Raw genomic sequence first — 25,803 nt, 5'->3', positions numbered from 1 at the left:
TTGTCGAGGACTAAAACAATGTTTTTGGGCAAGTTGTTTGCTGCTCAAAATTGGGCCACCTCTGGACAAAAGTATGAAGTATACCATTCACTAAAAAGGGTCTGGGCCACCCACACCTTCCTATTAGAGCGCCAGAAAACAGTAAGTTGAGTATTTACAATGCCTTTCATAACATGGATTCTCTGAATAGTACACCAATATCGGCTTTAATTTAGAAGTGCCTGTTGCATTACCATCCAGAAGTAATATAAGCTGATCTTTTTCAGCCGTAAAACCAGGGGCAGACCTCTCTTCACAGGCTGTGTACGTCCTACCAGGCACCTTCTTCCAGTACAGCCCCGTTTCATCAACATTAAAGACCAATTCTGAAGTGTGCCTTCATCCATTAACTTTTGAAATATGAGAGAATATTCCTCAGCACCCGCAGTGGCGGTGCTAGCCACCTCACCAGTAATTTTTACATTATGAATTCTGGTCCAGTTTTTGAACCAGGAAAATTAGCCCCTGCTAGCCAAAAATGATTCAGTCCCTCCCAATCCCTCATTAATTTCATTGAACAAGCCTTTTCCATAACCTCTTAGTCTTGTCCATAACCATTGCCTGTGTTACGGGAATGTTATTTTGGTTCATATTGTCTATCCACAGCACTAATAGCTTCTCCGTCTTCTCCTTTATCTCACTCTTTGAATAAGTTGTTGTAGAAATGTTTACATTAACAATTCTTGTATGTGACTGCTTGATCTCAGCATTATTCATAATGGTTGTAACAGTAGAAGATGCTAAGTTTAAGGTCTTGCACACCTCCAAACGCCGCTCACCAGATTCCATATGATGAATAATGTCCATTTTCACTTCAATCGTTAGAGATTTGTGGCCTTTTTAACATGTGCCGGCACAGATTCACTACTACGCTTAGAGGATATGGTTGCCACAATTTATTTAAAATAATAAGGCACTAATGAACACAGGAAATATTAAAATTTAAGGCACTGCTTGCAACACATGCACACTGGCTGGGGGGGGGGGACGTGCGTGCGCTTGCCAGGTCTGCGAAATATTTGAAAGATAAGATCAAGGCCCTGTATGCCAAACTCTGGAGTGTTATAAGAATGAATAGAAGATAAAAGAAAAATCTTTGAAACTCCCATATGGATGTCTTTCTATCCATTGTGATTGTACACCTCTGAGGCTTGCTGTGCTAGAGTGACATATACTGCCATCAAGAAATATCTTATGGCTGCCCAGAGATTTGCTCTTCTTGGCATAACCTGGACTTTCCAGAAGACACACCATGAGTGTTATATCTGTTGGTGCCGGATTGGTGTACAGTGTAAGGTGAAACATCCCTATGAGATCTTGGGTGTTCCGTCCTGCTTGGATGGAACAGCAGGGAATGAACCTGCAATCATACACATCAGTGATGAGCCGATGTCTATATGGCCAAGTCGATGGAAGAGCTCTGAGAAAGGAAGATATACTGTTACCTTCCTGCCCTCCAATTTGACTGTTGACCACAGGTGGAAACTTTTTTTTTTTTTGGTAGTTGTTGACGCATAGGCTTCTGTGGCCATAATGCACCTCCCAAGGTTTTTGCAGTACTTTGGTCCAAGCCTGAGGCGGGAATCGAACCTGCAACCTTTGGGTTGCCAGGCAGGCACTTTACCCACCCGGCTAGCCCGGTCGGCGATGAAAACTCTGTCTTCAGTTTAGGTTGCATGCTTGCTTTTTACTGTTGGAATGTAGCTTGAGGTCCAGGCTGAATTAGCTGGGATATGTAGACTCTGGACTTTGTGAGTGTGGTGATCCTGAGACCACCACTGCAGCAATTAAATTGATTTGATAGCTACAGCTAGAGTAAGAAACTCGTGTATTGTATGAGGAGACTGATTTGGTTATTCTTTATCCAAAGGAACTTTGATTATTGTAACAAATTTAGTCTGTTTAGCAAGCGAGCTCTAGCCAGATAATAGAAGCATACCCTTTCGTGGTAGGGATGCTAATGAAACTCAAAAAGCATTCGATGCCACAAAGTATCATTCTCTGCTGTTAGGCCAAATAGCCATGCTCTCCTGGTAGGTATCATTTCAGTCGAGTTTAACCTGTTTATATTTACTTTTGGTAACATTTTTTTATATGCACTTTTGCAATATTGTCTTTTAAAAATTCTTATGACATGTTATAGGCCTAATCACTCTGATGAGTACAATGAACAGTTGTGCAGAGAAATAGTGGGCTAGTAAATCAGAATGTCATGTAATGGGGGATTTTAACTTTCCTGATATTGACTGGAATTTGTGGGTTGATCACTTGCACACTAGCAAGACTTTTGTGGATTTATTAGAGAATTGTTTTCTACAGCAACATGTTTGAGGGGCAACCAGAGGTAGTAATACTCTTGATCTGATTATCAGCAATGAATATTCATCCATTAAGAATTTGCTGATAAAGGAACCACTAGGTGACAGTGATCACAGTGTACTGATGTGGGATTTACTTAAAAGATGCAACTACAATCAAGGGTAAAGGGAAGGGTTTTTTTTTTCATAAAGGTGACTACAGTGGTCTCAAAGTTTTTAAATTTTATACAGTGGAATCAATTGATAATGTTTAAAACAGCAAATTCTAAATGGGAAGCCTTCAAGGAATTAATCTTGGAAGCTACTAGGCTTTTCATACCAACTAAGAAATACTGTTCAAGATTTGGGCCTAAATGGATGTCAGATGAACTAATGAGGCTCATGGCAGAGAAGAAAAAAGGCGTGTGATGCATTTAAAGCCTATTACAGATATAAGCTAGTGTGTAATCAAGTCACAAAGGAGGTTAGGCAAGTGAAGGCAGATTATGAGAAATAATTGGCAAAGGATGCAAAGAAAAATAGCAAGGAGTTCTTTACTTATGTGAACTATAGAAGAAAGGGGATGAATCAGATTGGTCCACTTGATGTTGTGGTTCGACTGTTGATGATCCTGCTCAGATAGCTGACAAACTGAATGAGTATTTTGCATCTACATTCACACATGAGGAATTCTGTAAGGAAGAGGAGGACAGAAGTTTACTAAACTCTAACATGTTATGATTATTTAATAACAGAGAGCAAAGTGGAGGAGAAATTATTGAAGTTAAACATAAAAAAGCACCTGGGGTGGATGGAATCTATCCAGTTATATTGAAGGAGACAGTGAGTGAAGTTAGCAAACCCTTAGCCATAATTATGAAAGCATCATTAGATTCAGGGGAGGTCCCCATGGACTGGAGATGTGCAAATCTATCCCCAATTCACCAAGGGGTTTAGGCGCCTCCGTAGCCAGGTGGGAAGGAGCAGCAGTGCGTAGCACACGCTTCTTGATTAGACCGGGGTTCAAGCCTGTCACCACCAAATACGGAGGATGCGGAAAGGTCAGGGAATGACCACCGCATATCCCGGAGCAATATGGCCTTAGTTGCTAATGCTCCTAAAAACCAAATAACAACAACAACAACCAAGGGGTTTCAAAAGGTGACACAAATAATTATAGACCTATTAGTTTAACTTCTTTTTCCGGGTAAAAATAATGGAGTCAGTGGTTAAAGAAGTGATGCAGGATCACCTATACAAGACTGCAGTAATAGTTCGGACACAGCATGTGTTAGTTAAGAGGAAATCTCATCTGACCAGTTTGATTGGATACTACGATGTGGTCACAAAGGAACTGGATGCAAAAAATAATTTTGATATCATATACTTGGATTTCATTAAAGCTTTTGATACTGTTGCACATGGAAGACTGCTTTACAGATATGAGCGGTATGACATTAAGAGCAAGTTGCTGCAGTGAATAAAGGGATGGTTGAGTGGGAGATGGCAGAGAGTGGTAATAAATGGACACTGCTCTATATGGACTAATGTTATTAGTGGAGTCCCCCAGGGTTCAGTGCTGGACCCATTGTTGTTATGTGTATTTATCAATGATGTCGATGAAGGTATATCAGGCTTGATGTCTAAGTTTGCAGATGATACAAAGGTTGATAGGGTTGTTAACGACAGTATGCTACTGGAACGGGATCTAGAAAAGTTAGGCAGATAGGCTGAAAAGTGGCAACTAAAGTTTAATATTGACAAATGCAAAGTACTGCATATGGGTAGCAGTAATCCAAGAGAAACGTATCAACTTTGTGGTACTACACTCAGGGAGGCAGAGAATGAAAAAGACCTGGGGGAGGGTAATTGTGCAATCAGATATGAAGTTCTGTGAGCAGTGCAGATGGGCTGCCAGAGTAGGTCATGAAGTTTTGCAATGATATATAGGAATTTTGCTATCAGAGATAAGGAGATGATTACCCCCTTGTATAAGGCAATGGTTACGCCACACCTTGAGCTGTGTATAGGGCTGGAGGCCTCATTTTAGGAAGGATGTAAGGAAGGTTGCTAGAACGAGTACAGAGAACGGCAACAAGATTGGTAAGAGGAATTCTCGCTTACCAAGAGAGGCTTAAATTCTTCAAGTTGCAGCATCTGGAGACTAGGCACCTGCAAGGTGATCTGATTAAGGTGTATAAGGCCTTGATAGGTTTGAGCAGGCTCAATGCTGATGCGATACTTTCACTTGCCCATATTAGGAACTTGAGGGGGCATCGATTCAAATTGAGGAAAGACAGTTGTAGAATAGTTGTATGGAAGTTTGGCTTTAGCCTGTGAGTAGTTGATTGTTGGAACAGACTTCCATCTGCTGTTGTTGTGGAAGTTAATAGCTTAAATAAATTTAAGGCTGAACTAGACAAACATTTGGAGTGACTGGATGGTTGAAATGGGAAGGTTTTTTTTTTTTCCTTGGCTGATGCTGTATAAGCTTGCTTTCTTGCATCTGTGCCTCAACTAATGCTAATAATGTAAGATTATTGTGCTGATGGGGTTCAGCCTGGTGGCATGTTGGATTCAAGTTGTCTTAAATGACGATGTACTCTGTGGCAGTTTGCCACATGCTACTTGTTTGGAGAAGTCTAGGCTTTATTCCTGTTGATGTTTGTGGGAATTTCTAAGGTCTTTTCAGCGGTGACTGTAAATAATGGAGAAACCCTTATTCCCTTCACCCAAGCGGAGGGAATAAGAGTTTCTCCACGAAAACTGAGTTTTTTTTTCAACATTAGCATTAGCATTAATAGAGGCATTTGATGCAAGAAAGCAAGCTTATGCAGCATCAGCCAAAAAATAATAATAAATTAATAAATAAAATAAATAAATAAATAAAGAATAACCACTTCCACTTCACCCCTCTGTTCGTTCGAAATACCTGTCCAGCTGAGCCTTAAACTTATTTAGGCTATCAACTTCCACGACAAGGGATGGAAGTCTATTCCACCAGCCAACCACCCGCTGACTAAAGGCAAATTTCCTCACGTCTATCCTACATCTGTCTTTTCTCAATTTGAATTTATGCCCTCTCAGGTGATTATTCTGAGCAAGAGGAAGAATCCCATCAGCATTGAGCATGCTCAAACCATTCAAGGCTTTATACACCTCTATCAGATCACCTCGCCGGTGCCTAGTCTCCAGACACTGTAATTTGCAAAACTTTAGCCTTTCTTCGTAAGGGCACCCCTTTGTTCCATTCACTAATCTTGTTGCCCTTCTCTGTACTCGTTCCAGCATCTCTACATCCTTCTTGAAATGAGGCCTCCAGACCTGTATACAGTACTCTAGGTGTGGCCTGACCATTCTTAATGCATGAAGAATCACTACTGATAATCAAATCAAGAGTATTACTCCCTCTAGTTGCCTCCCGAACATGCTGATGTAGAAAACAATCATCCAATAAATCCACAAAAGCCTTGCTAGTGTGTGAGTAACCAGCCCCCAAATTCCAGTCAATATCTGGGAAATTAAAATCCTCCATTATAAGACTCTCTGATTTACTGGCCCACTCTATTTCCCCATACAGTTTCTTATTATACTCATCAGAGTCATTAGGCCTATAGCACACTCCTACTCTCAATTTTGATCTCCCAATGCTTATGTCACACCAAACTGACTCGGCACTGCACTGCACTGCACTGTCCAGCGATGTCGACTGGCTTCACTTCCTTGGATTTTATGTGTTTCTTAACTAATAGTATAACCCCTCCCCCCTTCCTATCTTGTCTATCCTTCCTGTACACATTGTACTCCCCAAATTCCAGTTCTGCATTCCTTATATCTGTGTGACACCACATCTCTGATATCCCAACAATATCTGCCTTTGATGTTCTGAACAATACCTCAAATTCATCAAATTGTTTTACCAAACTCCTAGCATTGGTGTACATACAAGTATACATGCACCTGTTCCTATTCTAACACAACCCATGTGTTTACTTGTACCGCAGTGACTCCCAGCAGTCTCTGAAATACCCTGCATCTTATTTTCCAGGCTGCGGCTCATTCCAATAGAAGCAGTGCAAGAATCACTTTCACCTCTGCCAGTGGCTACTGTTAATCTATTAGTCCTTGTATTCCCCCAATCTAGCAGTTTTCCGACCCACCTAACACTGCCTCGATAGCATCAGCAAATATTCTTGCACCCTTTCTATTTAAGTGTATAAATATTCTTGCACCCTTTCTATCCAGTTATATTAAAGGAGGCAGCAAAGGAAGTAAGCCAACCCTTAGCCATAATGATGAGAGCTTCCTTGGACACAGGGGAAGTACCCATGGACTGGAGATGTGCAAATGTGACCCCAATTCACAAAGGAGGATCAAAGGGCGACACAAATAATTATAGACCTGTTAGTTTAACTTCTGTTCCTGGAAAATTAATAGAGGCTTTAATGGAAAATTAATAATAGTCAACATACAGATCAGCCATGAACTCGCACTTCTACAGATAACAACCATACCTGTGGATATAAGTAACAGCTGCCGTGAATTTAAACAATAATCCATATTTGTACTGATTAGTGTTTTTTTTTTTTTTTCTGGGACATGAGTCAACCTGCATTATATCTGAAATATTGTGTAATCTATCACATAACTTCAAGATTTTGCTGTAATTTTTTATTAAAATGATATTAACCATAAATTTTTTTACTACAATTATCTTATTTACTTCTAATTAGGCCCTTTACAATCGCTTAGTTCCAAGAAGAGGCAACAAAAGAGAATTTTCAAAGATTCAGCTGGCTCGATTACAGGTACGAACTATTAATTGTTTAAACTTTAATTGCTTTAAAGGAAAAATTGGATGTATACACTGATTTCACTTTTGTTTTTCAATGCAAATTAAACTGCATTTCATAAAATTTTCACTGCAAATAAGGCTACATTTCATTTCTAAAAATGTGCAACTTTCTTAACTTTATGATTTCACCATAAATTAAAATTTTGCTTTTGTAAAGATGACTATAATGGTCTTTGACAATTTTTAAATTATTTTCAGTTACAAGCTGCAAGTTCTAAATGGGAAGTGCTCTGGGAAGTTATCATAGAAACTACGAAGCTTTTTATACCAATTAAGAGAATGTTCACGGATGAGACCTAAATGGATGTCAGAAGAACTAATGAGACAACTGGCAGAGAAAAAAAATTGCATATCATTATAATTAGGAGATACAGAAATCTGTAAGTTCAAGTATGAACCAGTCTGCAGTCAAGTCAGTAGGATGGGTTAAGAAAGCTAATGCAGATTATGAGACACCTTTGGCTAAGAATGCAAAGAAAAGTAGCAAAGAATTCTTAGTTATTTAACACTAGAAGGAAGGGGATGTCCCACATTGATCCACTAGGTGTGAATAGCATGACTAATGATGATCCTGTTTGGGTTGCTGACAAACTGAATAAATATTTTGCATCTACATTCACATGTGAGAATATTGTAGGGAGGGAGATACTAAAAGTATCATGTTATAACAATGAGAAGAAAGTTGAAATGAAATTGTTGAAGCTAAAGGTAAATAAGACACCTGGAGCTGATTGAAGCTATCCAATTATATTAAAAGAAACATCAAAAGGGATGAGTATTAGCAGATAGCATTATGAGAGGGTGCTGAAAATTATCTTTCTCATCAGAATATGACAGTAATTTGAGTTTCTGGGTAGGTCCTCAAAAGATTAGAGATATGCAAATGTCTCCCCTATTCACAAGGGGACAGTCAAAGGGTGAAGTGAGTAATTTGCAGACTGTGAGTCTGGCTTCTATTCCAAGGAGTTGATAATTAAAGAAATATGCAGGATCATCTTGACAGGAATGCAGTGATATGCAATCACAGTACAGATTTCATAAGGGGAGATCAGACAGATAATTTTAAGATCATATACTTGTATTTCAGTAAAACCTTTGATACTCTCACATGAAGGACTTACTTCAGAATTGGACCATTGGGATTACGATCAAGTTATTGCTGTGGATGAAAGGATAGCTGAGTGGCAGAAGACAGATGGTGTCTATTAATGGGTACTGCTCTTCTTGGACTAATATTATTAGTGGGAACCTCGGGATTCAGTGATGGGTCCCGTATTGTTAGCATTAGTAGTAACATGTGATGGAAGAAAGCAAGCTTATACAGCATCAGCAAAAAAAACAAACTTCCCATTCACCTCTCCATTCTCTCCAAAAGTTTGTCCAGTTCTTCCTTGAATTTATTTAAGCTATCAACTCCACAACAACAGATGGAAGTTTGTTCCAGCAATCAACCACCTGCTGTCTAAAGGCAAATTTCTGCACATCTATTCTGCAACTGTCTTTCATAAATTTGAATTTATACCCCCGCAAGTGTGTAATCTGAGCAAAAGAAAGAATCCCACCAGCATTGAGCTTGCTCAAATCATTCAAAGCCTTAAACACCTCAATCAAATAACCTTGCAGGTGCCTAGTCTCCAGATGCTGTAATTTGCAGAACAAGTGTTTCTTGGTGACAACACTCCTTTGTTCTCATATTTATTAACAATATTGATGAAAGCCTATAAAAAGTTTAATGGCTTAGTTTTCTGATGATACAGAGATTGGCAGGGTGGTTAATGGCAGGAATCAGAGTATGCTATTGCAACATTGCCTAGAGAAATTAGGCAGAGGCACTGAGAAGTGGCAATTGAAATTTAACATTGATAAATGCAAAGTACTGCATATGGGCAGCAGTAATTCCAAAACAAAAGTAAACCCACTTGAGGGGTACCATACTCAAGCTAGTGTGAGAATTAAAAAGACCTAGACTTAATCATACAGTCGAACATGAAGTTATCTGAGCAGTGCGGACAGGCTTCTAGGACAGCTGATGAGGCTCTGTCAGTGATATACAGGAATTTTGGTAGAATGGAAAAGGAAGTGATTTTCCTTTTGTATTAGGCAGTGGTTAGGTTGCACCTTGATTACCACATACAGGTCTAAAAGTTTCATTTTAGGAAGGATGTAGATCTGTTAAAACATGTGCAGAGAGGATCAACCCTTAACTACACACGTACGGTCTGAAATCTATAATGAAACTAGATGTAAAATTTTTTTTGGGGCATGTCAACAATTTACCACATGCAGTACTTTCAGATGGCATCATTACAAGCTGATCAATGTTAGTTTGTCTAAGTAACATCTTGGTTTGTCAGACCCGACTTGTGTGTTTACCTTAGTTTTATTTTTATGATATAACTTTTTATTCTTTTGATTTATTTAAATTTAATGTTTTATTGCTAAATCATACACTCACAATTTCTCAGATACACCTAAAGGCACATAAATTTAAAAAGGATGGTTGTAGTATAGATATACGAAATTTGTCTTTCAGCCAAAGAGTAACTGATTGTTCAGAAAAATATCCATTTGGTGTTGTAGAAGTGGGTAGTTGGTATAAATTTAATGAAGGATTAGACAGATTATTAGCAGGGAAAGACAGATAATACGAGTGATCTTTTTTAAATTTATTTATTTTATTTTTTTTGTTTTGCTGATGTCATCATCAGTTGCCACTAATAAAATTAATATATACATTTTTTGTACATCAACAAATTGCATCCATATAGGTACAGATTGTCTTGAAACTCTACAAGGATGAGCTTCCATATATTAATTGCATTTATAAATAATAGTAGCCATTTTATTATTTATATGTAGTTATAATTGCTAAAACATCATCAAAGTGTATTATATTAAATTTTAAAAAAATTTACTGAAAAATATTGCTTAAATTAATATTTTAACTAATTCTTGTTTTAATTAATGAAAATATTATTGTAACTTTGTTATTTTAAACTGCCCTAGCAGTAAATTTTTATCACTTCACTTTCAAGGACACAAACAATTATACATTAATAATTAATGAACAGTTGATTAATGTACATTAATAGTAATTAATATACATTAGTTTGATTACTTTCTGAAGATAATCTGTATCGGTGAGAAAATGCTTATTTCAATAACAAAAACATTGATTCTGCCAAATTTATTTTTCTACAAAAGTTGTTGATATTTTTTTCCTGGAATTAAAGCATGTACTTTTACACTTGAGAAAAATAGTAAAAGAAAAAACATTGCTAATAGCAAATAATTTTTGAATATTTTTACTTGTTACTACTTATTGTTTTTCTCTCAGAAATTAGGTATCACTAAAACAGATCCTAGTGCATTAACAACAGAAGAAATTAAAAAATTTGTGAGACTTGATATTGATACATCAACAATTACATGGCAAAGAGGTGAGTTTTAAAAATACGGTTAGAATAAATTACAATCAATTTGAAAAAAAGCTGTTTAATTTGCTGAATACCTGCTAAAACGTTCAGATGTAAATCCAAATAATGTAATAAATTATGATGTACGAGGTGATCATTTAATTTGTGGACTGCTGCGAGATTTTATGTTTACCATGCAAACTTTCCATAACTGCCACTAGAGGTGCTCTCCCTGATCACTACTGAGCAGACTCTGTGTGCACATGCCAGTAATTGTCAAGCTAGTGTTGTGTGAAGAGAGTTTTTTTTTAGCCACATATCACTGATGATCATTTTGAAGCAAGTATCATGTCAGACATACAGATTGAGCAGCAGTATGTGATTTGTTATTGTGTCAGATGGGGCTTAAATGCATTGGAAACAGTTAAAGAGATGAATGAAGCTTATGGTAATGAGTGTCTTAGTAGGACAACGATATTCTGGTGTGAACAAACTTTCCAGTGTGAAGTGGTTTCTCCATCAAAACAATGCCAGGCCAACATACAACTAATATTGGCAGGCAGTGATCGCTGTCATAGGTGTCGAGGTTCTGCCAAATTGCCCTTATTCACTGGACCTAGCCCTGTGTGATTCCTTCCTGTTTCCATGTCTGAAGAAAGTTCTGAAAGGCAAGTGTTTTACATCCGACACAGCGATGCTCGCAGAGCCACAACAGAAGCAGTCTTTCGAAAAATGGCTTGCAAGAAACATTTAATGCATGGGTACAATGGTGGCGAAAGTGTGTAAAGTTCAAGGGAGAGTATTTCAAGGAGAAATCCACAGAAGATTCAGATGATGACAATTAAGATAACATCTTGTGCCAGTCTGCAAATTAAATTATCACCTCCTCATATATTAATATATACGAGGGGTGATCATTTATCTTGTGTACCCTCTTATGTGTTTTACATTGTGTACCCTCTTATTAGACTTTCCAGAAATCAAGGTCACGAAACTAAAGATTTTTTCTCCTTCGCCAGAATTTTAATTTGTGTCATACTTCTAACTTCCTTTTAAATAGTGTTTTGATGATATCGCTACATTGACATGCATGCAACATAATGATATCTTTAACAGTGCCAAGCCTATTGTAAAAAATGCAGCCGGGGCATGGCATCTGAATTTCTAGTATAAGTATACAAAATGCATGTTTGTGATAGGAGTTTACTTTTACTAATTTAATGCAAGAATTGTATAATGCTAGCAAGTAGAATGTAATATAATTTGCTGTTAAATCCATCTATTTATGATACTCTTCTTTTTTTTTTTACTGTCACATTAGTGATTAATCTAATGAGGCTGAATAAAAATAATTAGTCAGCCTCAGTAATCCCTGATGCTTGCTACTTTCAGGAGGAATGCACAACCATGTCATCTCCAACTTCATTAGGATAAAGTATTCCCGTGTCATCAGTTGGATATGACACGCACAACCATGTCATCTCCAACTTATTCAAAACTTCATTCCCAAAATATTCAAGTATTTGAATATTTTGGAATGAAAATATTCAAGGATAAAGTATTCCCAAAATAATCAAGCAATATGGCCCCATATTTAGAAACCCACTGAGAAAATTGAGGAGAAGGTTTGTCTTTCTCCTAAGGTATGTAGGAACACAGGATGGTAGGAACACAGAATCTCAGATCTCTGTATAATAAATGGATGGCAAAGTAGAAGGATTGGAAGAAGGGTGTAGTTCTCGGTGATGTCTAGTTCACATGCATAAGGCAAATGTGCTTTCATATACCAATTCATGTACAAGATTTTATGTGTACATTTTAAAAATGATAGTGGAAATGGAGCTTGGAGTTGAAAATGATGAAAATTTTTTTACAACTGTGTAATAACAGTTGTAAAGCTTACTGATATCATATCCAGTCATCAGGATATAATGTACCTTCTGTTGTGAACCTTGCCATGCCCAAAAAAGTAACTTCCCCATCCATACCACAATAATCATAAGCTCCATCTCTCAGACAGGTCCATCCCAAATCAGGTGCTAAGTCAGTTAATTGCTGGTCAGTCTAATGCTGCCATTTAAATTTTTCTGAAGATGCCAGTGCAAAGGCATCCTGGATGTTTGCCTTTGCACTGGCCTTATGTTTGACTTGATCTTTGCCCATTGCTATTCATGATCTTCCATTCTTACTCCTTCCCAACCACTACAGAGATTCACTGCAATTTTTAATTATCAGAGCATCCTTGGATTCAGGGAGATTCCAATAGATTGGAGATGTGCAAATGTCTCTCTTGTTCACAAACAAGGAATACCAAAGGACAAAGTGAGTAATAACAGGCATGTAATATCTTATTTTCTGTTCTGGGGAAGATAAAAGAGTCTAATAATAATTATAAATGGTAAATGAAGTAATGCAGGATCATCTTGATAGGAATGCAGTTATATGGCAACCGCAGCATGGATTTGTTAAGGAAATTGGGCAGGACAACACGCAAGGTGGGGGGAATAAAAAAAGACCAAAGAATAATTGTACAGGCCAACATGAAGTTCTCCAACCAGTGTAAACAGGCTGCTAATACAGCCCATTTGGCAGTGGAGGTTCTGTCAGTAATATACAAGGATTTTGCCAGCCAATAGGGACAGGGAGATGATTATTCCGTTATACATGGCAGTGATTGTGACCACATTTTAGGAAGGATGTGGATCTGTTGGAATCTGTGCAGAGAATGGCAACAAGATTAGTCAGGGGCACAAAAGGTTATTCCTATGATGAAAGATTTCAGTTCAGCAAATTGCATTGCCTGGAAATTGGGCACCTGTGAGGAAACCTCATTGGTGTTTAAGGCTTTAAATGTTTTTTGGTAAACTAAATGTTAATAGTATCCTTCCTGTTTTCTTGGATTTAGACTGAAAAAGGACAGTTGCAGGATAGACGTGTGAAAATTTGCTTTCAGCCCAAGAATGATTATTAGAATAAACTTTTATCTGGTGTTGTGAAAGTGAGCAATTTGAATAAATTTAAAAGACAGATTAGATAATTTATTAGAGTAGGTGGAGGAATGATGTGGGATTTTATTTTATTTTATTTTTTTCTGTTGATACTGTATAAGCTTGCTTCCTTGTGTGATTTGCCTCCAATAACACTACTTCTATTTTATTTTATTTTTTTTTTTTTCTGTTGATACTGTATAAGCTTGCTTCCTTGTGTGATTTGCCTCCAATAACACTACTTCTAATTTGCACCTTAACTAGTTAGTAACAAGTTCCAGGAGTGATGAATGTTGTTGTTATCAATTTTTTGGTGCACTGGCATCTTAGACTACTCTGTCTGACTGAGATCAGCTAACTGCACCCATTTTAGAAGAGGCCTTTAAGAATTCATCCAATCTCTGATGGGACTCAAATCCAGATCTCTCCAAATTTGGGCGCAGTATAACCGGTAGTCGTTTTTGCGCCAATAAAATCCAAATCAAATCAAACCTCCAAATTTGATTACAATTGGCAAAATCATTGAATATCCCAGTGATGTTCATAGCCGCCCATTCTAGATTTTCAATGGAAAATGTATATTTTTTACTCGATTTGATCCTTCACCATCTCACTGTCATAATTTAGTAGGTGACAAAAAATTTCTGAATCTTTTTGAAAAAACTCTATTTTTCTCCATCTTTTTCTTTTCACAGAAAAAATAAAACTATGTTGAAATTTTTTTATATTATTTGATGAATTTCTGCTTATATTCACTAACATTGCCATCAGGTATGCTTGTGTGGTAGCCTATGTTGCAAAATAGAAAGAAATGCGTAATAATATCATAGTATATTGCTCTGTGCAGTAATTTCATAGTACTTGTTCAGTGTGAAACTAATTAAAGTTGTATTTCTGTAAGATTCCAAAGAAATACAGCATAAAATTTCAGAAGACATATATGCAAGATTTTTCACATATTGTGAAAACTGTAAAAGGTAACATGGTTGCCTTGTTTATTGTACATAGAGGTGATTTTTTTCAATTTCAAGCAGTGGGAAACATGATATAATTAGACATTTGCAAAGAAATATTTTGCAAATGTTTTATTTGAATATTTTGTCATAGAACATAATCTTCCTCTGAGTTGTGCTGCTCATGCAGGTGCATTTTTAGAAATATGTTTCCTGATAACAAAGTGGTAAAAAATAAGGTTGTGGGAATGGAGAAGAGGCAGTGATGTTCTGAAAAATGGGCCATCGAAAAATTGCCCATTTTTCATGGCTCATTTTTCTGAAAAATTACTACAAATGTTGGTAATTAAAGTGATTCCAAGATTTATCCCATTGTGGTGACCTTTTGTAATAAAAACAAATTGTCAAATCAAAAGCAGCCTGCTTTCAGAGCAGCATTGAATAACTTCAAAGAATGCAGGATTCCTTCAAAACCTCTCTGGCAGTTTGTGTTGATAATGCACGAAGTGCCAGACAGTTTTGGAAGAAAATCTTGCTTCTCCAGATGTTAGGTCTACCTGTTATGGAAAATCTAAAATGGAGTAGCAAGGGTGTTGAAGGAGGAGGATTAAGCACTTGATGGTAATAGGCTGTCCTTGTCATCTTATTCATTTTATATGGTGAAAGGGGATTTGCATGCTTTCTTGTGAAAGTGGATGGATACTTAGTGAAAATTTACCAATATCTAGAAAGGAGTGCAGATATGAGGCAGAGAAAAAAAACTATAATCTGCTCAGGAAAAGTATCACAGTTTCTGAATGATTATATTTGGTGATGTTGGAGAGTCTTAAAGAAATTTTTTTTTTTTTTAAGGTAACTCCCAATCATCGAGTTTACTGGGAACTTCTAGTACTCAACAATAACATGCCTGGGTTGAGGATTGAGAAGACAGAAACTATTTCTGTTCTTTGGAACAGAATTGCTTCTTGCTTTGTATATATTAGCTCAAAACAGCTAAAGTGTATACTTAAACTGTTGATGCCATATAATTGCTCTGTCTCCTTTTATACATAGCCTATAACATGTGATTCCTGCTCATGAGTGCATTCACAACAGTGTTGCTACCGCTTTTTTTAGATAACCCTTGCAGTTCATGATATTGGTAAGCTGAGACCTGTGTTATAGCATCACACTGATTATTTCTTATAGTAGATTTAGCAGAAGACTTAATAGAGTGGTTGATCAAAGTGAATTTTTGTGGCTTCTGTATAAAAAATAACTACTCTTCCACCTCTGCACCATACTTGAACAATATATAGCCATAGTGCCTTATCTTACCTCTTTTGCTAGTGAGACCTGACCAGTTGTGTAAGGTGTTTACTTGACAAGTAAATTATGCACAGTTTACAGACAATATACTGATGCTTGTAGCCTTATTTATCTCACTGTTTTCGGTGCCTTCCTAGCCAGGTGAGCAGGAGCAGTAGTGCGTAGCACATGCTTCTTGATTAGACTGAGGTTCGAGTCCATGACCACCAAATACGGAGAATGCGGAAAGGTCAGGGAATGACCACCGCATATCCCGGAGCAATATGGCCTTAGTTGCTAATGCTCCTAAAAACCAAAAATAACAATAACAATAACAATTAATCCTAAAAAAAATAAAAAAAAAAAAATAAAAAAGCCTTCTAACTTCTCCATTAATGCAGGGTCCTCTAAGGTTCAGTTCTTTCCCCCACTCTTTTCCTCTTGTATATTAATGACCTTCTTTCATTGACTGGAAATCCTATCCATAGTTTTGCCGATGATAGCACATTGCATTCCACTTTCCATTTTGAGAAATCTTGCCCTGCTCATTCAGTGTCAACTTCCGAATATCTGCTACCAATTCCTTAAATGCCGATCTCCAGGTAATTCTCCAGTGGGGCAAAGACAGCTTAGTTGATTTCAACCCTTCTAAAACTCGGTCTTGTCTTATATCTCGCAAAAAGGATTCTTCTGCTCCTATGCTTACCTTTGGACACTCTAATTTCTGGCAAAATGATATATCTCTTTTGGGGATTACCCTGACTTCTAAACTCTCATGGCACAAGCACATTACAAATATTGCTTCCTCTGCATCTAAAAAACTTGGTTTTCTTTTTCGCTCACAGCGTTACTTTTCTTCCAAACAGCTGTTCACTCTGTACAAATCGCAAATCCGCCCTATCATGGAATACTGTTCCCATAGTTAGGTTAATTAATGATTCATTTCTAACAGAGTCTCTCCACTCACTGTCTCAGAGACGTACTGTTTCTACTGCATGCCTCTTCTACAGATGTTTCCATGGGCACTGTTCTTCTGAATTGGCTTCTATAATTCCCGCTCTCTCTTCCAAAACAATCTGAACACGTGCCGTCACCAGCCAACATCCATTTACTGTCCAACTTCAAACTCACCGAACCAACTTTTCATCTTCCTCATTTATTCATTCAACTGCTGTTTTTTGGAACAACCTTCCTTCATAAGCATTTCCTGAAAATTACAGTCTACAGAAGTTCAAATCCAATGTCAACCAATAACTTCTTTCGTCTTCTCAACCTCCAAACCTAAGCACGGTACTAAGTACTATAGGTTCTAATACCTCTCGTGTTTGGGGTTTACATAAAAAAAAAAAAAAGCATTTTTTAATGGAATGCACAAATTGCAACAAACACGATTTGTGTGGAGTAACAAGTTTACCTAGCTTAAAAAAAAGGAATAAAGAGAAGATTCTGAAAATTTATGTTTTTTATATAATTGAAGATTTCAGTAAAGGGGAAACACATTTCACCATAATAAAGCAAAAAAACCACACAATTCCAGCTATCTGTATTTTTGCAAATGCAATAACATCGAGTTTACTACCCATTTAACAGAAAAGCCCAGTAAACCAGAAAGTGCAAATTGTTTTTATTATTTTATGGTCGTGACCTCCAGAAATGTGCTTTAGAAAAATGTCACAAAGGCATTAAAAATTGCTTCTTATAACAGAACATATGATAACGATGAAAGTGTAGTGCATTCTTGTGATTTAAATTGGTAACTAATATTTGCACTATAAAAACGACCTTTTAGAAATTTATATAGCGAAAATTTCAACTTCCAAGGTCGTGGAACGTATTATTGGGTTCACATTACAATATTTTCACAATACGATGGTGTCTCTGGAACGGATTAATATCATAAAGCTGGGTACACTGTATTGTATAGCTACATGCATGGTTTGAAATGCAGTATTTATGAATGTTTAAAATTCATATTTTGCAATTAATGTTCATATTTTTGATTTTGTTGGCACTTCATACTTTGGAAAAAAAAAAAAAAAAAAAAACCTCGTAAACCCGGGAACTCATAAAGTGAGAACTGTCTGTATACAACTTTATGGGGATTACTTGGAAGAAGTCTATAGGACATTGGGCTCCTGTGGAGTAGTGTTGGTGATGGATTCTAATGCTAATTTCCCATTGTGGAGGCAGTGAGACTCCTGATGATATTGGTATGATGCTTGAAGAGTTGCTTCCTGCTACTGGAATGGGGGTAATGAATACTGCAGTGATGCTCCTACTTATTCGGTGGTACATGGTCAGTCCTGCATAGATGTTACAATTACATCTCAGGCGATCAGGAATAAGATTAAGAATTGGAGTGTGATTGAGAATTACACAACAACGACCACAACAGTATCTCCTTTAATATAGTATCCGATGTTGAAATTTGAGTAATATATGATACTTATAGATATTTAACTAAAAGTGCAGATTGGATAAAGTTTGGAACTATGTATTTGGATGCTGTTAATAGTGTAAACTGGGAAGGTTTGACAGCAGAACAATACGCTAGTGAATTGACTAGAATCCAGAATGTGAATCCAGAATATGCATTCTGGACACTCTTACCACTTAACAATATGTTTATCTTGTTGTGTGGCTGAACTCCAAAATAAATCTAGAGCCTGAATACCTACCTACACAGTGCGTGTAGGCGCCTCCATAGCCAGGTGGGCAGGAGCAGCAGTGCGTAGCATATGTTTTTTGATTAGACCGGGGTTCAAGCCCGTGAGCCACCAAATACGGAGGATGCGGAAAGGTTAGGGAATGACCACAGCATATCCCTGGAGCAATATGGCCTTAGTTGCCAATCTCCTAAAAACCAAATAACAAATAACAACAGTGTGTGTTACCATGTATAGCCTATACAACGTGAAAATATTGTCATGGACTCTATTTTCACTGATTTGTCTCCCATAAAACATGTCTCGAACTTTAAAGGATGCCAACTCCTCAAGAACTGTCCATTACACACCATGCAGGAGTTGTGAGCACAATTTTTTTGCTGCATGGACAGCTATTCCCTAGGAGACAACTGATGTTCTAATCAACAGTATACCTTGCCATCTAGGTACCTCTATTGCCACATGAGGAGTAGATAACCAAATATTCAATAAAGTCTCACATTGCATACATTTTGTTCTCGCTTGCTGGTCTCACGTGATATTCCTCATACTTATCCACAGTATCATGGAAATCCTTCATTTCCTTTTCAAGCTTCCTGGTCCATTATCTAATGACTAGAATACCCATGAGAAATATTTTACCAAAACTGTTTCAGAGAAGAAGTAAAGGTTAATATTGAAGTAATTACAAAACCCTTCCCTCAGCACCCTTCACTGCTAGCTAAATTGTCATCAGGATTGACTCAGGTAAAAATGCACTTTGATAATTTTTTACATGTAAAACTATGCCATCCTTTAAAAAATTTAGTTTTTTAAAGGATGATATAGTCATGCACAAAAATTATCTGCACCTGGAAACTGATACTAATGTTGTCCATGAGCAACTGAATAAAACTTTCAACAAAGTCTGACCCTGAGATTTATTGATTGTGATGCCAAAAGCTAAGAAATTGTTTTCTCTTCAAAGTAAATGGCAAGTTAGTTTCACTATGAGCTAAATCAATTCTTGGGATTTAAAAATTGGTTGGAATCCCTTCATTTTACTGCTAAATAAAGGCTGTTTAATCTTTGAGTTATTCAAAGAGCATTCCAGACAGAGAGATATAAGCAAACTGTTATATAGATAACAATGCCATAATGTTTTCTACTGAAAATAGAATTTAGAATTCAGAAAATAGAATTTGTAATTTCTGTATTGTTTAGTGTATATTTCTGACCCCTGAGGTGAACAGATTACTCCCATGCCGGCAATGGTAGAATAACTAACCCAGCTTTGATGCTCTATGTCAGCTCCTACCTGTATCATTGTCTCTTGATCCCTAATATGAATTTTAATGAAATAAATACTGAAGAACAACAGTTTCACAAAGTATATTATTTACAATAGGTATTAGAGAATTCATAAGAAAAATTATGTTTTTGAAGCGAAAAATTATCTAAACAGTACATTGGGATCATGTGTCATCCTCGTTATGGAGTTATTACTGTATTTCTTGAATACCTAACAGTTGTTAATAAGGTTGTTCATTATTATGACTCCCTTTCCCCCTTAAATTTCAACAAAAAATAAATAAATAAAATGTTTTTTCAGATTTTAATATTGTGGGTAGATTTTTTTATTTCTTTTTTATTTTTAAGGTTTTATGTTAAACTGGTGGCATAAATTTACAAAATGCAGTTTCCAAGATACCCTTGTGAATCATAAAAATAACTTATGAAATATAACCTTTTTTTTTTTTCCAGTTATTGATACTAGTGATCGTTTTCTGAGGAAAATCACTGTTGGTCAGTCCCCTACTGAAAAAGGAATGACAAGAGAGGTTTATTAATATTCTTTAACCTACTTTTTTTTTATTTATGTTATTAATTAAAATTACTGTACTTCCACAAGTTACATACAACTATAAATAACTACAGAGTTATAATTTTGAAATTCTGAAACATACTTTTATTGTAAGCCTTAAAAGAAGCCGTAAAATATTGCCATACTTATGTGAATATTATAGACTTTTCATTTCCAGATGCTTACTTTAAGTGCACAGTGATGCCGAGTGAAAGAAATCAAAGCTGAAACCAAAGCTTTATGGACAATCCAACATAGAAGAGGCATGCTATGCATTTTATGTGCATTCATAGAACTGCAAAGAATTTTTTTTTAATTTGTACCCCTCTGATTAATGATGCAGATTGAAAAAAATAGTATATTGCAGGCAAAGCCAGATTTGCCAAGAGGTGTGGTTGTTACAGTTGCTCCAGGGACCTCAAGGTAGCAGAAGACCCCCAAAAACAATGCAGTTACTGTTGTTCCAAGTGGATGGCATGCACCAGGGTTCCCAATTTGCTAAACCTAACACTGGCTGCAGGAATACTAAAATTATACCAGCTGACTAAAATAATTTTAAGAGTTTTTTTTTTTTTTTTTCCTGTCGATAAAAAAAAAAAAAAAAAGTTTGTACCCTGTACACATAAAAGATGTTTTATTTTATATGAAAACATCTTTGACAAAAATCAAAAAAGTTTATTTTTAAAATCGAACAGCTAGAACCAAAATTATGAACAATGTAACGTTTTATGCTCACACCCACTACTTACTCTACCGAATCAACATTAGTGACCGAGTTAGCATAATTTAGGAAGTGGCATCATTTCCGTCTCGCATTTTTGTTACCAATCAGTTTTACTTCAGTCTGAAAATTTAGTAGTTGCTGTCAAAGATGCTTTCACATCAAAAAAGTACCAAGTGCAACCACCAAAAGTTAATGGCCTTCTTTGATTAAATAAAAATACTGTCCTTAGGTTACTTGTGATAGTGCCCTGCATTTCACTTTCAAATTTGACAAATTCTGCTCTGCACAAGCAACTACAATATGTAGATTAACCACCAGTTTCTTAACTTGCAGCAATTATCTGAAATCATATACAAGATATTGCCAACTGTGTAGAATGTTTTTATCCTATTCAGTACAGACTTCTCACAGTTTTAATAGTATTAAGTAACTAATTTTGCTTATATTCTCTTACTGCTACCAGTGATTAGAGGAGTTTACAGCTTCATCGTGGCTATTTTTTGTAAGATAAATCAGAGCAAACAGTTAAAAGTGAGCCATGCATTTTTTCTTCTGGTAGTGTATGAGCTTGACCATGCAGTATGCATATCAGTGTTTGTATACATTACTCGAGGGACACAGCCATGTTACAACAAGAATGAGGAGTCGTGAGCATATTACCCTTACTAGAAGTTAGCCTGATGCGTGATGGGACGTGGACACTGAATTGCACAATATTACATCCTGTAACACTGTGCAACCCAAATATTCTTGGTGGCTATTGGAACCTTGCCCATGATCAAAGCTCTAATGAAAACTGAGATGCAGCCAAATTGGCACTGGTTTAAGAACTGTAAAACTATTCTCTCACCATTCTCTTGGAGAAATTAAGAATGCCTGAAGGACAAGGGTCCACAAGAGAGTGTTTGAGGATAGATTTACAGACTTGACAAATCCAGGACAGCCTGGGGGTACTTTTTAGGTCGTGTTGGAGGAATCAGAATTAGGACATAGCGGAGCAGCCCAGATCATGCAGTTCCCCAACATCCTAGGCAAATATGCCTTTAGTGCTATTGTAAGGGAAATGCTGAGACTATGTGGCAGATTCTCATCCTGCTCAGGAGAAGGTGCTGAAGGTATTTCTCTCCCATTAAAGACTAATGTTGGGACTGCAGACCATATGGATTGAGTAGGGTTTACCTGTTAGGATGCTTTTGAGTGGTCAGGGGGAAATAAAAATAAAATAAATAAAATATATGGATCAAAATGCTTCCAGGTAAGATTTCACAAGATCGTCACATAGATGTGATGTTTTAACTCTTAAGAGAATATGTTGCCTAGTATTTTGATTATGTCTGCTATTTTCATAGTAACTTTAAATATCTCAGAAGTAAAAAATTAAAATTTTTAATTTTTTATAAAAACTTAAATAGCACATACAGTAAGTACTACAATCCAATGAAATATCAGCATTGTTTAAGCAGAATTCAGAAAAACTCCAAACATTTTCCACATATTAAAAAGAAAGCATCTGTCAAGTGACCATTTTATCTACATTTTATCTACATTTTATCTACATTTTATCTACATTTGGGGGTGCTACACCCACCAGGTTAATGGCAGCCACAAGCAGTGGTAAAATTGAATCTTTCACTGCTTCTATTGAGAAGTGCAACAGTCTGGAAAACAGAAGTGGAATATTAATGAGCCTTCTAGGGGTCCTCACGAGAGAAACACATGTATCGGTGTGCTTTTGCTAAGAGCAAAAATGGGCACACATATGCTTGTACAACTAATGCTAGGAGTATAGTAAATAAATTTTATGAATTTTAAGTATTGGTTAAGTCAGCATGTGTAAACATTGTAGAAATATTAGGAAAATGGTGTCACTCAGATATAGGGATGTGGAATTTGAATATGGTGAATATGTTGTGCACAGAAAGGATATAGGATGGGGTGTTATAAACAGTTGGTTATGAAGCACATATTATGTTAAGAATCTTCTGATTAGAAACTTTTATGTGGCAGTGATCATTGCATATTGATATAGGATTTATTCAAAGAAATAACTACGCTCGTGATAGAGGGAAAGGATTCGTTTTCACAAAGGTGATTATAATAGGCTCACACATTCGTCATATTATGATGAATAACTGCCGATAATCAGATCAAAAACATTGCTTTTTATCTCTAACATAGTGCAGAAAGCAGTAATCTGACAAATTGAAAAATGTTTTGCTACTGTGTGAGCTGCCAATCCAGAAGTTTCAGTCAATATCTAGAAAGTTAAAATTCCCCATAATAAGACATTCTTATTTGCTGGCCAAAAATCTTTTTGTACAGTTCTTTTATATTCATCAGTCATTTGGCCTGAAAGTCACTCAAATTCTCATTTTTGATTTCCCTGTGTTTATGTCAATATTATAATGGAAACTTGTGGTTGCTTATTGTACTATTTTAGGGTCTATGTGTTTAACAAAAGTACCACTACTCAATCATATCTGTCCTTTCTGTACACATTATAATCACCATATTGGAATCCTGTAATTTCAGCATATGATGACTTAATCAATACTTCAAATGCATGTACAAGCATTAGTGTATAAGCAAGTAAATTTGCACCTGTACATGTTTTTAGTAACTATTACATAGTTCTTATAATTGCTAGTCCCATGTGGACCTTCATCAAGCCTTGTAATCCTCTCCTCCTGCTTTTCATGATGTTTCATGTCACAACAGAAGCAGTGTAAGAATGAATTCTACTTCTGCTTATGGCTGTTAAATTATTAATCTGTGTATCCCCCATCCAATTAATAGTTGGATGGGAGTTACACAGATTAATACAGATGGTTGGATTACAAGCTAGTCTCAACAAAGTCACTACAGAGGTTAGGCAAGCTAAAGCAGATTATGAGATATTTTGGCTGAGAATACAAAGAAAAGTAGCAAAGAATTCTTTGCTTATGATAACACTAGAAGGAAAGGAATTAAGTACATTGGCTCCCTGAATATGAATGATATAACTGTTGATGACCCTGTTCAGGTTGCTGACAAACTGAATAAATATTTTGCATCTATATTCACATGTGAAGAAGCTTTTAGTAATACCAATACCAGACGTATACCAAGTTATAACTGGAAGATAAATGATATTATGATAACAGAAGAAAGTGGAAGAGAAATTATCGAAGCTAAATAAAAAAAAAGTGAATCTGGAGCACCTCAGGCTGATGCAACCTATCCAATTATATTAAAAAAGCAGCAAAAGTGGTAAGCAAAACTTTGGCCATAATTATGAGAGCCTTCTTGGTTTAAGGGGGGTACTTGTGGATTGAAGATGTGCAAATGTCTCTCCTATTCACAAGGGACAAAGTGGGTAATTACAAACCTGTCAGCATGACTAGTGTTTCAGAGAAAATAATAGAGTTACTGGTTAATGAAATATTGGAGGATCATGTTGAGAGGAATGCAATTACGCAGAAATCACAGCATGGATTTGTTAAGTGGAGATCTTGTCTGAACAATCTGATTAGCTACTATGGTGCCTTAACAAAGAAACTGAATGCAAGAAATTATTTTGACATCATATACTTAGATTTCAACAAAGCTTTTGATACTGTTCTGCATGAAACATTGCTATACAAATTGGAGTGATGTGGCATTAGGGGCAAGTTACTGCTGTTGATAAAGGGATGGCTGAGTATGGATTGGCATAATCATTTATGTGCAAATTAGGTGATTACGAAAATGGCAAGAAGAAAACTGGGGGGGCACTTGCGGGATTCAATCTGATGTTATCAAAACTAAAGTTCTGTTGCTACTCGGCGAACGGTATATATATATCAAAGAAAGTGCATCACCCCTTAAAATTGTAATTGTCGCCCGAATAACGTAAATATGTGGCAATATTTCTTACAGATTCCACCGGATAAGATTGACACGCGTAGGTGATGACGTAATATTGCATCAGCTGTTACTTTCAGCTATATAAGCTCGCTCTGCAAGAGTGCAGTGATTCCCTGCTTGTGTCAGGATGGCGAGTTACCTGCATCGATGCCACGAAGAAAGAGTGCTGTTGTTGCTTTACATGAGGAAGGATGTTGTTCCTGTCATGTTGCTTATAAAGTGTCTTGTAATCAGTCAACAGTGAGTAGATTTCATTCCAAACTCAAGAATACTGGTTCTGCTGATAGGAAAAAGGAACCAGACGCAAATGAGTCTCTGCGCCAAAACAGGACCGTGTTTTGAAGCTCTTATGCCTTAAAAACCGTAAAGCTTCTTTGTCTGAGCTGAAAAGAGAATGGGAAGAAGGTACAGGAGAGGTAGCATGTGCAGTAACAGTCAGAAGATGCCTCTTCAGAAATGGACTTGTAGTCCATCATTCTAAGAAGCCCCTCCTCACACAAAAAAGGAAAAAAGGCCCGATTAATTTGGTGTAAGGAGCATGTTAAATGGAACCCCGAGCAGTGGAAGTCAGTTATTTTCTCGACTGAGAAGAAATTCAACCTGCATGGAAGACAACCTCTAATGGAAGACAAACCATTCGCCATCCAGACACTTATGTCTTATCCAGACATAAGTGTCTGGATGGTGAAGAATACCATCCAGACTGTATGGTGTCTACAGTGAAATTCCCTACCAGCCAAATGATATGGAGGTGCATTTCATATTTCGCAGAGTAGGTCACCTGCAGTTTATAAAAGGTTCCGTAAATGCTAGTGGATGCTTGGCTGTATTGGAAGGCAAATTGCTGCCAA

At 36.7% G+C, this 25,803-nt stretch overlaps 1 protein-coding gene across 1 annotated transcript in view; it reads left to right on the top strand.

The window, feature by feature from the left end:
• pug (pug C-1-tetrahydrofolate synthase, cytoplasmic) overlaps nucleotides 1–25,803 on the top strand; it is a 329,380-nt gene that overhangs the window by 224,184 nt on the left and 79,393 nt on the right. The window contains exons 14-16 of the mRNA XM_090376599.1: nucleotides 7,070–7,144; nucleotides 10,529–10,631; nucleotides 20,244–20,320. Coding sequence (XP_090232725.1) covers nucleotides 7,070–7,144; nucleotides 10,529–10,631; nucleotides 20,244–20,320 — 255 coding nt within the window. The remainder of the gene's footprint in view (nucleotides 1–7,069; nucleotides 7,145–10,528; nucleotides 10,632–20,243; nucleotides 20,321–25,803) is intronic.

The sequence above is a fragment of the Mastigoproctus giganteus genome, chromosome 6, assembly GCF_048544385.1.
Source record: "Mastigoproctus giganteus isolate SK-2022 chromosome 6, ASM4854438v1, whole genome shotgun sequence".
Lineage (NCBI taxonomy): Eukaryota > Metazoa > Arthropoda > Arachnida > Uropygi > Thelyphonidae > Mastigoproctus > Mastigoproctus giganteus.
This window is presented reverse-complemented; position numbering and strand designations above follow the sequence as displayed.